General features: G+C 40.3%; 1 protein-coding gene across 1 annotated transcript in view; it reads right to left on the reverse strand.

Moving 5' to 3' along the window:
* The window catches only part of PLA2R1 (phospholipase A2 receptor 1), a 116,319-nt gene that overhangs the window by 51,440 nt on the left and 52,297 nt on the right, over window positions 1-12,582 (reverse strand). The window contains exons 12-17 of the mRNA XM_015565741.1: window positions 12,279-12,424; window positions 7,897-7,981; window positions 5,359-5,491; window positions 4,754-4,789; window positions 4,129-4,286; window positions 1,353-1,417 (exon numbers count right to left, since the gene is read on the reverse strand). Coding sequence (XP_015421227.1) covers window positions 1,353-1,417; window positions 4,129-4,286; window positions 4,754-4,789; window positions 5,359-5,491; window positions 7,897-7,981; window positions 12,279-12,424 — 623 coding nt within the window. The remainder of the gene's footprint in view (window positions 1-1,352; window positions 1,418-4,128; window positions 4,287-4,753; window positions 4,790-5,358; window positions 5,492-7,896; window positions 7,982-12,278; window positions 12,425-12,582) is intronic.

The raw sequence follows: 12,582 nt of genomic DNA on the forward strand, positions 1-12,582 counted from the left end.
TGCTGCTCACTGAGCATGTGGCAGCGACAGTGACAGGGACCGAGGCCCCAGCCGTAGCCTGTGACAGTCCTTATGGGAAGGGTCTGCCACACGCTGCTCGGGTGGTCAACCAGGAGCCCGTCTTGGTCCCTCATGCTCTCTGGGCTCTTACAGAGAAACCCAAGTGGGCTAAGGTGGGGCCTGGGAGGAGGACCAAGGAAATACGGGCTCTGAGAGCACAGCCCTGGGTTTGGTCCACAGCCCACTGCGGAACAGCTGTGTGACTTCGAACACATTATACTGCCTCTCTGAGCCTTAGTGTCCTCTTTGCTAAAATGAAAGTGTGCTATCTCTCTGTTTTCAGCTCTAAAATTCTGTGAGCTGGGGGTCATGCACCAGTCTCCGAACCTCACTGCCTCTCATTTGAATTTCCCGAAAAAGAGATTTCTGAACAAAAGACAAGCTGTTCAGCACTCACATCAATTCCGAAGAGGCTGAATTTTCTAAAGGCCACCAAAGAATCCACACATCGCTGCCCGGCTCAAACTGGGCGATGTGTGTCCTGCCCTCCCTGTCCCGACTTCCCTGCCAGACAGGCCCAGCTAAGAACACCCGGAACCGGGACAGGGATGGGCGTGCTCATGCCTGATTGCCCGCAGGTGCCATTTAGACGCCAGGGGAGCTTCTGGAAGAAATTAAAATCAACATCGTGTTCCCATGCTGGATGGGATGCAATTTTGTCTGTTCCGGGCAGCAGCTCGGTGTAGCTGAGTGTTCCCACCAACAGCTCCTGATCCAGGTGTTATCAAATGGCTACGGAGGTTGGGTGAGGGCTGCAAACCCCAGTCCCTCCTGCAGAGCCTCAAAGCACACTGGCATTTTAAAGGCCCGAGGACACGCTGCAGCAAAAACATGCTACCCTCCGTTATACAAAGTGCTGCCCAAGGCAACCCTTTTTGTTTTGTTTTAATTTTTTAATATGTTTTTATTAATTTTAGAGAGAGAGGAAGGGTGAGAGAGAGAGAGAGACAGAAACATTGATGTGAGAGAGAATCATTGATCCATTGCCTCTCCTATGCATCTGGACTGGGGATTGAACACGCAATCTAGATATGTGTCCTGACTGAGAATAGAACTCGCATAGTGTATGGGAGGACACTCCAACCAACGGAACCACCTGGTCAGGGCTGAAGGCATAACATTTTATTAAATTAAAAGAAATACTCATGTGTTAGGTTAGGGAAAAGGAAATTTATAAGCTAAAGATAATGCTTGAAGGCTACTCAACAAATTGATCACTAAGATCTAGCCCAATCATTCGGCAAATAAAATCTATCAAACAAAATTAAATGCTAATTAATCTAGGTCCATACCGGAATTCACCATTGGCTCTTTCTTCTCGAAGTCCAATCCACCAATTTACACCATACTTTGACAACTATTTTTTAAAAAAAGGAAAGTGTCAGCATTTATTCTACTTGTTTTCTCTTTCCATTAGTAAGATTAATGGGGTTGCTGGTAATAGCTTTCTATTCTTCAGTATTTTACCCAATTATCTAAAGAAGAGTACACTAAGGCCTACCATCTTGAGAAAACCTGAAGCTTTATTATTCTAAGATATTTCCTCCTCATTTTGAAGGAAATTGGAATCAAATATTAAATATTCATACAACATGCAATATCTTAATTGCAAAGTTTCCTATGTATTTAAAAGTAAATTTTCTCTCAGAATAGGGATTTAAAAAGCAATATGGTAAAGTAAAATACAATGTCAATTCCTTTTTCTTGCTAAGAATTTAGTGGTTTATCTTCTCAGTGATTTATGAAGTTTTCATTAATGAGCCTATAGAAGCTCATTGTATATGTCACTCTATTTGAAAAACAATTCAAAAGACATCAATAGTGGAAAGATTTTGAAATTGAGGGATTAGTCTGAGTATTAGCACCCTCCCCTCTCCAATCACGTAGTGAGAAATAATATAAGACAAAAGAATACTAGAGAATTTCCAGTGTTTGACAACTAAAATATCATCCTTTATATGTTTTTTTAATCTCATGCTATTATTTATCATACAGATCTCAGTACATTAAAATCCAAACACATGCACACATGTGCACATGCACACACAAACACGTTAGAACAGGTGTAATACAGTGGGGCCTTGACTTACAAGTATAATTCGTTCCGTGACGAAGCTCGTAACTCAAATTACTCGTATGTCAAATCATAAAGGGAACGAGTGAGACACGTGATGCTGGGCTGATGTAGCGTTCACTGTGACGTTTGCTGCGCCAACTAGCGATGGGGTATCTGAAGCTGGCTTGTAACCCGAATTTTAGTTCGCAACTCAAAGCAAAAAATCGGCTGAGGGATGGCTCGTATCTCGAAAAACTCGTTAGTCGGGACACTCGTAAGTCAAGGCTCCACTGTACTAGACTTATGACCCAGGAAATTGAAACTCCATCCTCAATTATAAAAGAAGAAGAGGCAGTAAGAATTTCTCTGAGACTTCTAAATCAATATACTTTAGTGTTTTGTGTGCTGTGTGTGTAAAATGTAACTCAATTTTATATGCTAAAAACTTATTTTGAAGGCATACATTTAAATTTGCACTTCCATTTCTTCTATAAAAACTTGAGAATACACGTCAAGATATATATATGAACTTCAGGTCATTATAAAACAGCACCTCATATCTCGCTAACATTCTAATTTATAAACGGGTATTTTTACTCCTGAAACAGCGTGGCTATCTGCCATATCAGCAATTTGAGGACAATGCAAGATGGAGCGAGGATAATTTTGCATCCCTGAGGTGTTGTTTCACGGACGTATGAATCCATGCTGTTCAGATCCCATTGTCAGGCTCTGCAATGGGTCCACTGAGACTGGCTGTGAACTCGGTGGGAGACCCATGACACTTTCATTCACTCTAAAGAGGTCTCATGTGCAACAACAGTGGAAATCACGGCCTGATTGCTCACTGCCCCAATTAAGGGCCTTTAAAGAGCAATTGCAACTACTGCATCTTAAGTGGCATGTTTATTACCACCTCAGTGATAGCAGGGTGAGCCTCCACATGGCACGTCATAACCTGTGATATGGAAGAGAACTTCACAGGACAAGCTAAAAATCCAACACGAAAAATGGCTGTTTTAAATGTTAGCATACGTATACAACCACAGTTGAAGACATTAATATTCTTCGTATAAAAGAGTATAAAAATGTGAAATGCTGATTTCTAATTAGCTTAGGTCCTCAAAAGAGTAAGTGTAGTCTTTTTCTATCTTAAGTTGAAATGGAAAACCACACCTTACCATTTTCTGTGTATTGCGACTTTTCAAACTTAAAAAATATTATACTCTTATAAGTAAAAATATTGTACTGTTGTAACTTTTAACATTTTTTTATTTTATTATCATTTTTAATCCTCACATGAGGATATGTTTATTGATTTAGAGAGAGGAAGGGAGAGCAAGAGAAACATTGATGTGAGAGAGAAACAACCTTCCTTATGCACCCTGACTGGGGATCAGTCCTGCAAATTGGTTATGTGCCCTGCCTGGGAATTGAACCTGCAACCTTTCGGTATATGGGATGACACTCCAACCATTGAACCACCCAGCTGGGGCTGTACTGCTGTAACTTTAAAACAGCTACGTATTTCCCAGATACTCGTTGTTCCACATTTGTGCTTTATTTTCCTCCATGCCATTTATCCATTCATCTTTTTATAGAACACTGTGTAATTCTATTAACTTGTATTAATTACAGTCTTTTCCCCAAAGCTAGACCGTAATCTCCAAAAGGGCAGGAGTTTTGGTCTATTTTAATCACTGATAGAGCCTCAGTTCCTGGTAGAATAGACTCTGAATAAATATGTGTTGAATGAACCTCATAAAAGCAATAACACTCAATGCATTCACTATTGTTGCTAGTAATGAATAAAAGGGGTGAAATGACTGACCAACATTGTAAACCCGTGTTTTTCATTATTTTCTCTTTATCTCTATAACAGGGAAAAACCAATTCTCAAAATCTAAGGCTTTTAATGAAACTTAATAAATGTCTGAAGTCAAAGTTAAAGAATCCCCCAAGGACAGAAGAAGCTGGCTCTAAATTTCTTATGGTTAAATGGATTCAAGTACCACTCTTATTTTGCTGAGGATGAATTCTTGCTCATGTGCAGAATGAATTGTGAGGAGATCACCGCCCAGCCAGCCACAGACAAACTCCAAGTCGGACCATTCAGAGGCAAAGGTATGGAAAAGGTACTCTGCATCCTGATAAAAGAGCCAGGGTTCATCTGAAAGAAAAATAAACAATGCAAATAATGCAGAAAGTATTGACCAATATAGTGCAGCCTTAAATAAGATAGGCCATAATGAACCTCAAATTCATAATTTGGTTACTCAGCATTGAAAAAATTGTGCGTTTAAATAGTATTTTTAAACATACATGAATAAATATATAACTTGCTCACTTTTCTTGTTCTGTCTCATATAAGAAACTTTCATTTGTATTCAAAGGTCTGGGATAGATGCATATTTCAAAATCACAGGCACTGAAAATGGAGTTAAGCTATGATATTGGTCATTAATCATATTTAATAACATTTATCAATTTGATTATTTACTGATTATTTGTTAATTTGAACAAATTAGTCCTAGATTGACATAAGAAAAGAGCATTGATTGCTGAACTGTAATAATACAACAATGATATATAATAGCACATAATTTGAAGTTCAAGAACTGCCAGGATAGTTCTTACCGTACTGGTACCAGGGGGGAATCTTGGGTTCCACATCTGTAAAGTGAAAGCAAACCACCCTGAGTAACCACTCTTCACAGATGTGCTACCTCTGACTTATTTCAGCTCTAAACACAATATTTTGTACTCTGTCTTTTGAAAGACCATTTAAAAACCAAGTATGTTGTGCTATTTGAAATACGGTTAGTTCTCATACTTGAGGAGGAGGCTCTGCTTACAGATGGAAGGCTGCGAACACTTGCTGAGGGCCTACTGTGTGTCACACACTATTCTAGGTGCTTTCACTCACTCATTTGACAAGTAATTTTGTTTGATTGTAATGTCACCATGACATTTCTTCCAGATTGTACTTGCAAAACACAATATGATATAGTCAGTTATCCTCACTTCCTATTAACTAACTTAGCATACTGCACTAGTGTCATTTTTTAAAATTTCCCCTATGATTTGTTCTTTGCTAAAATAGTGCAGTTTGGTTCATCATGAAGGGTACTGGTTGTGATCCAAGATACTTGCATTTAAGATCCCTGTAACTCTTCACTTGGGAAAATGCTATATATTTTTAAAAAGCAAACATATAGTAAAGATCTGGTTACTATTTTTACCTCTTGGAATTTTGCATATCCATTCACGCTTGGAACCACAGTGCGAGGGCAGCAATGTTTTATTTGCTTTATAAACAGCACAGTTTCTGGTATTATCTCCAAAATAAGTATTGTCTAAAAATGAAGAGACAACCTGCAGCAGATGAAGTTCATTATTCCTTAATGACGATTCCCCCATAAAAAGTTTCAAAAGATCATAAAAGGCACTCTTGTAAAGAAACCGCGGAAGACTTCTGGGGGAAGCTCTAGAAAGGTCTGGATATGATTCCAGTTAAAGGTTGTCCCCCATTTGTGAAGAACAAGTGAATCCAATTTTAGAAATTTTTCTTAAGGATGATCTTTTCTTAAAAAGAGGCATGCTACTCCTTTCTCTAGATGAGCAAAGCAGACGCATGCTTCTTTCTGAACTTGCACTATTTCCTCACTAGCAGGATTAGGCTAGCTACCGTGGGATCCTGAGTAAACCTCTTAAGAGGCTCAGGGACTTGTCAGATTTGGGTCTCACGTTGGGTGTAGATTGTTTTGTACAGACACTAAGCTTTTAGTTTCTAATCACTAAATTCTAAGTCACCACTAGCTTGAATCAGGAAACTATCCAACACTTCCCATGAATTATCTCACAACAGGGGTATTCAAGAAAGACTCAACACTTTCAATGATTTAATGACTATCTGGTAGAAGAGTGGATGAACCACAAGTGAAATTAGAGTGAAATTTTGGGAAAAAAGAGGATGCTTTGAAATCACTTGTACTCCTCTTCAAACACGTACACAGTCATGCAACAGTTCAACTAACTTAAACATATGTGAGCTCTCACTCAGAGAACAGCATGAGGTCGAATATTCATTGTATCTAGTGGGGAGTAAGGAAGGACCTGATCAGGGTCCTGCTTCATGGCTTTGTCTCCTTTATTCTGAACCAACTTGTCTATTTCCCTCCTATTACTAATGAGTTTGTTTTACCAAAATGAAATGGAGTGTTCTCAATCTCTATGGAACACACATCATTAAATTTTTTTTTATTGTTGACAGTATTACAGGTGTCTTTCATTTTCTTTTTTTGTCCCTTCCACACAACCCCCATCCTACTCCAGGCCTTCCCCATACTACTGTCTGAGTCCATGGGTTATGCATATATGCACATATGTTCTTTTTAATCTCTTCCTGTTCCCCAGTACCCCTGCCCCCGCCCACTGAGATCTGTTATTCTGTTCCATGTTTTTAAACGCTATATTGACATTAATCACCCAACGTCAGGTTGAGGTCAGATCAATCCTGTTATGCCCCTTCTGCTTTCTGGGCCTCTGTTTCTTCATCAGCAAAATAGATGGGTGGGGTTGGGTGATCTTTAAGATCTCTTCCCACTCTCTGGTCCTGATGCCCTTTTTAAAGAAGCAGTACATGGGTGGAAAACTTTAATTTTTTTAACTAGCATTCCTTTATTATTTTCTTCTCACTGTAAGCATATAGCTTTTCCACAGATCTCTTCCTTGACACAAATTTGAATGCTCTCTCTGTTGTGGACGTCGAGTTCCTATTTCTCTATTGATCATTACTATTTCAAAGTTTAGCTACTGGTATGTTGCCAACTAGGAAACATTATAATATTGTGGCTTTGGAGGCAGACAACCCATGTACCAGTGCTGGCTCTCCTAGGTATCATTTTAGGCAAACTAGTTAATCATTTCAGTCCTCACTGCATTGAATTGTTATAAGGATGGAATGAGACCCTGCAGGCAGGACTGCACTCAGCTCAGAACTTAGAAGGGAGTTAGAGCTCAATAAACAGGAGCTGCAGCAAGTGCTCGCTATAGGCTATCGCTAGCCTCCCCATTTCACAGGTGCAGCGAACAACTTGATTCTGCCTGTGCCGTTGGATGGTCCCCATTTCAATCTGGGATACTGCTTCTGTTTTTTTCCCTATCCTCTTGAGAAAAATGCGAGCATTCCTCATTGAACCTGAAAAAATACGTAGTGGTAAGTTCCCCCTTTCCTTTACACAGGCTTTTATAAGTATGAAGCTGACGAAAAGCAAGTCTTTCTTTCTCTTTCCTAATGACTCGCTCTGGCTGAGAAGGAGGTGATATTTTTAAGACTGGCATTTCCATCCTTTTAGAGGGAGATAAAATGAAACTGGCTCTTTTCCTGTGGCCTGGATGAGGGTCCTGCATTCACACACTAAGGAGCCGAGAAGGAGGGAGGAGTGAAGGAAGCCTGGCATTGTTTCAAAGAACAGTGGCTTCTTTGCTGGGGACTCTTCACATGGTGGATGGTGTGAGGACCTTTCTGGAGATTTTGATCCTTTTCAGGATAAGCTCTTACAAAACTATCTGGCCTCACAACTAGCCGGCTGGCCAAGGTTTCCCAGGCCTTCCTGAAATAACTCTTCTGGCATGAAGGTCTGGTGTAGTTTCTGGTTTGGGCCTGAGTCAAGGGAAATAGGGTCACTATTTCCAGGTTCATTTGCTTGATCTATCAAGTGGCTCCAAGGCCACCGGTTTTGAATTCACTGCCTTTTCTCTGGGTCGGAAAGACTTACAGGGGTTCCATCGGACCACTCCCAAGAGCCAGCGTTCAGGGGATTTCTTTTATTAAATCCGATCCAGAACTGCCTTTCCTCTGTCCTGTGAAGAGAAGAAAGAGACACTTGGCCTTCCCCACTGAATTCGCCACAGTATGAAAAAGGCTCAAGTCAGTACTGATGCGGGCAGGAAGCAGCTGCTGCTGCGGGCCGGGTTGATCAAGTCAAGTAAACATGTACAGAGCATGTCCCCTGTGCAAAACCTGAGGTCTGAGATGAACTGAGAGGAGAGTCAGCCTCTCTTTCCATTCCTCTGGTCTGTGCTGTGCTCATCGGTGATGGGCAGCTGGGGGAGAAGCCAGCCCCTGTTGAGAACATGGCGTTCTTATGTTCGTTAGGAAGGGCAACCAACACCCTTCCATCAGGCCCGGAACACACGAGAGCCAAGCTGGTAAGAGATTTTGGACTTCGCTCTACTGTACTATTTATGCTACTTTGAGATGCTTTGATTTGTGGCTCTTTTGTCACACGCTCATGTGTTCTCTGAAGGTTCATGGCCATCACTCCTGTTTAATAAAGGCACACGGCCTGTTTGGGGTTTTTGTTCAGATCCCAACAGAAATGTTTCCACAGCGAATCAGCCTGAGGCATGGGGGGTTAGCTTCAGCGTCACCTCTGGGTTAGACATGGCGAGAAGCCCCACAGAGAACCTTCTTCCTTCCTATAAGGTGGAGGACAAACACGTCACACCCCAGAGGATTCCAGCAAGCAAGCAAGCAAGCAAGCAAGCAAGCAAGCAATAAAGCATGACTGTACAATGAGCCATCTCACTACGCTCGTGTTCTGAGAACAGTGTTGGAGAATTCAAGATTTATCAGTTCAAAAGTCATGACAGGTGCTGTATTTTCCTTATGCAGAGATGTTCTATGCTGGAGCCCCTTTCTCAGATATTCCAGCTCCCCTGCCTGAATGACACAAAAGAAAGTAAACTGTGACTTAGAAAATGTGAGGTCACTGGGGCTGGGAGGTGGGGGTTGGGGGGGCACCTCGGCCATGATTATGTTTTAGGTTTAAGACAGTGGGAAAGTGAGACAGCTGCCTTACCTTTATGCCAGTCATATTACCATATTTTCCCATGTATAAGATGACCCCATGTATAAGACGCCCCCCTATTTTTCCGACCCCAAATTAAGAAATCAACATTTTAAACATTTTGCTGGTTTTCCTCTTAAGGCCTTTTTCTTTTTTGGGCATCTTAAGGAGTTGTTCTTCCTGTTTTCTCCACTGTCTGATCATACACACAGTGGGAGGAGGTCCAAATTGTCTCTCTGCAACTCTATTTCCATGCTCTTGTGCATAGCTGATTACATTCATTTTGAATTTTGCAGAGTAAGAGAATTGCCTACCAGTATTTATCTTTTTATTTTTTGACATCTTTATGGGCTCAGAACACTCAGGTCCCTGTTGCATCTGCGCACTCTCCCCCTCCACCTCCAATTATGGCATCAGCTGATGTCAGTAACAATAAGGCTCATGACTGGAAGAAGCCTGTTTGACAAGGTATGGGCAGCTAAGCACCCTCATGGCTCCCTCCTCGGCTGACTTCCCTGTATAAGACGCCCCTCGATTTTCAGTCTAACAATTTTAGAAAAAAATAGTGTCTTATACATGGAAAAATATGGTAATCTCCTTGTCCTAGGCTGGAAGTCTACACTACCCTCCCTGTATGGAGAACTTTTTATTCCTTTCCTCACTGAATTCAGCGTTCTATAGTTTTTTTTTGCTATATACTAGCTCCTAGAACTGGTATTTATTTTCTCTCCATCAATTTCTAAACTGGTATAATTTCTAATAATGTCATATAATAATATAAAAATAAAATAGAAACAGAAAAGCAGTGCCCGGGAAGGGGAAATATATATGCTAACAATGAGAACTGGTTTATTTGCTGTAACTAAGCATCAGATTTGGCTGAACTCCCTGGCAGTCAGGGCAAAAGTAAAACATATATTGCATAACTTTTGTGATTAGATGTTGAAAATCAATAACTTACTAAGTGCTAGGCACTAAATTCATCTAGAAATTCCAAGCGTGAGAACTTATGTAAATAGAAATGATATTTGATCTTACAGCAAACGTGGACCTTACAGTTTGCATGTGGTTGTTTCATGCAGCAAAGCTCACTGTAAGTACTAGTATGCATGTGTATTTTGCAATTGGCTAAAGTCATGAAGCAAAGTTGCAACTTAGAACAACAGAGACTATCACATATCCCTTGGATCTGTGGCCCTCACCCCTGGCTAACAATTCGATCACCAGGAAGTTTCTTGAACTTTTCTTCAACCTCAGAGAATCTGATTCAGCAGCTCTGGTGTGAGACAGAGGGCTCTGTGTTAAAAGGTGTCCCGGAGAGTGTGATAATCAGCAGGTTTGGGAATCCTGGTCTCAGGTCAGCGTTTCCTGCAGAGACTAGGAATTCTATGGGAGGTTGATAAGTGTTTTAAAAACACACACAACCGTTTTGTGGTCAGAGGAAGTGCTTCCGTCTAGAAGCCTTTATAATATTAATGTATGTGGCAAATGTCCAAGATTGTACTTTGCTTTGCAAACATATTTAACCACAAGGTCTGCCTCCTCCCCTCCCCAGAGTACTCTATAACACACACATTAAGGAGAGTGTCAGACTCCTACTTTTAAGGCCATTTTTAGATTTTGGAGATGAATAATTTGTTAGATATTACATATTAACCTTCCTATGGCAGCGATTTTCAATCCTTTTCATTGCCTGGTACACATAAACTAATTACTAAAATCCTGTGGCACACCAAAATACATATATATATATACCCAATCTAACAAAAAATAAGTACAATTTTTGTTCATCCACACCGGACGGCTATTGTTGTGTTGGCTGTTGTCATTTTTTAATTTGACAATCTAAGGGAAAAGAGGTCAGTGCCCCTGACTAGTCAGGTATTGCACATTTTAAAAATTCTTGTGGCACACCAGTGTGCCGTGGCTGAAAATCACTGTCTTATGGGATTGCCCCAAAGGAAACTTATAAGGAAGGCTAGGATGTTCCTCAAAAAATAGTTCTGGACTTTCTCTGCAACTCAGGCAAGAGTTTCATAGACACTCTAGATTTCCAGAGCTTGGAGCAGAGTAGCTGGTGTCAACTTGTTTTCATTAAATATATGCATAGAGCCATGGAGGCCTGACCCCCACTTAGTCCACAACATCCCTGGGGGCAGGATTTTGTCTGTCACGCCTATTAGATTCTCAAGTCTGCTGTGCATATAACAGTGCCCTTTCCATAGAAGATATGTGCAAAATGTGTGCTGAACTGACAAGAACATTCTAGAGAAAGAGGCCAAGAGCTGGGAAGACTCACTAAAAGAGAACATGGTGGCTGTCTTCAAATATTTGAAAATAGGTTAGACTTGATCTGTGTTGCTCTGGCTTACTAGAAAGTTGATCTTTGAAACCAGCCTTTTAGGGGGTGATAAATGGTGATGGAAGGAGACTTGACTTGAGGTGGTGAATGCACAGTACAATATACAGATGATGTACTGTAGATTTGTATACCTGAAACCTGTATAATTTTATTAACCAATGTCACCCCAATAAATTCAATTAAAAAAAAGGAGGAAACCAGCCTTTAACAATGGAATGGGCTTTCTTTCTCCCAAGGAGCACTCTGAAACTGAAAGGCATCATGCAGACAGTACATGACCCCAGGGATGGAGTAGAAGGAATTCCCGCATGTGGGTCGAAGGTAGCTCAAGATCACTCATGCTTCCTTCCAATTTAAAAGTAACTTTCTAACTCTATGGAATTCAAACATTCTGTAAATTTGCAAGATGGACGCAGATAAGTGAACCCATTTCCTCAAATGTAAAATAAGGGTTAGATTAGAATTTTTTTTTTTTAATCAGTGGGACTTTGATTTTTTCAAACAAAATTTTACATGGACTTTGATTATATACAAAATAACTAGAAGTGGAGCTGGTTGGAGCTGCTCTGGTGAGTCAGTGAGCAAGGAACCAGGAGCCCTGCCTACTAGGCCCCTCCCTGGTCCTCAGTCAGCACTTTGAAAATCACTGAGCTAGAGAATTTCTGAGCTTGGCAGAGAAGCTCTAAAATTCTGATTTTAGGCACAGAAAAGATTTCAAATATCAAAACAATGTCATTTTGTTCTTTGTTTTATGGAATGAGAACTTGGTGCAATATACATATAAAATTATATGTATATATTTTTCTTTCATGTCCAGAAACGAATGGGTTTTAGGCTTAAAACAACTTGAGATTTTAAACTAATATTAGGGATACTCATTCCTAAGTAGCCATTACTGGGAGACAGAACATTTGACTGTAATTTTCAAAAATTAACGAGTATTTACCGATTAAATTTTGAATGTAAAAGCTTATTCACAAAATTCTCTTCCTCGATATGGGCAAAGCTTGCAAGATGAGCTCCAAATTCTTCACAAAATGCTTCAGCTTCTCCCCATGTTCTCTTCATCAGTACTTTTTCACTATGAAATACCTGTATAGTAAAAGAAAAAAGAGTTGACCCTGTCACAGAAAGGGTAAGGCTATTTGATTCTGGACATGGAAATAATAGTAATATATATAATTGTTGTCATTATTCTTTATTAAAGCTTGAGCCAGTAGGAGGAAATAGCATTTATTGAATTAAGATAT

The sequence above is a fragment of the Myotis davidii genome, unplaced genomic scaffold, assembly GCF_000327345.1.
Source record: "Myotis davidii unplaced genomic scaffold, ASM32734v1 scaffold59, whole genome shotgun sequence".
Classification (NCBI taxonomy): domain Eukaryota; kingdom Metazoa; phylum Chordata; class Mammalia; order Chiroptera; family Vespertilionidae; genus Myotis; species Myotis davidii.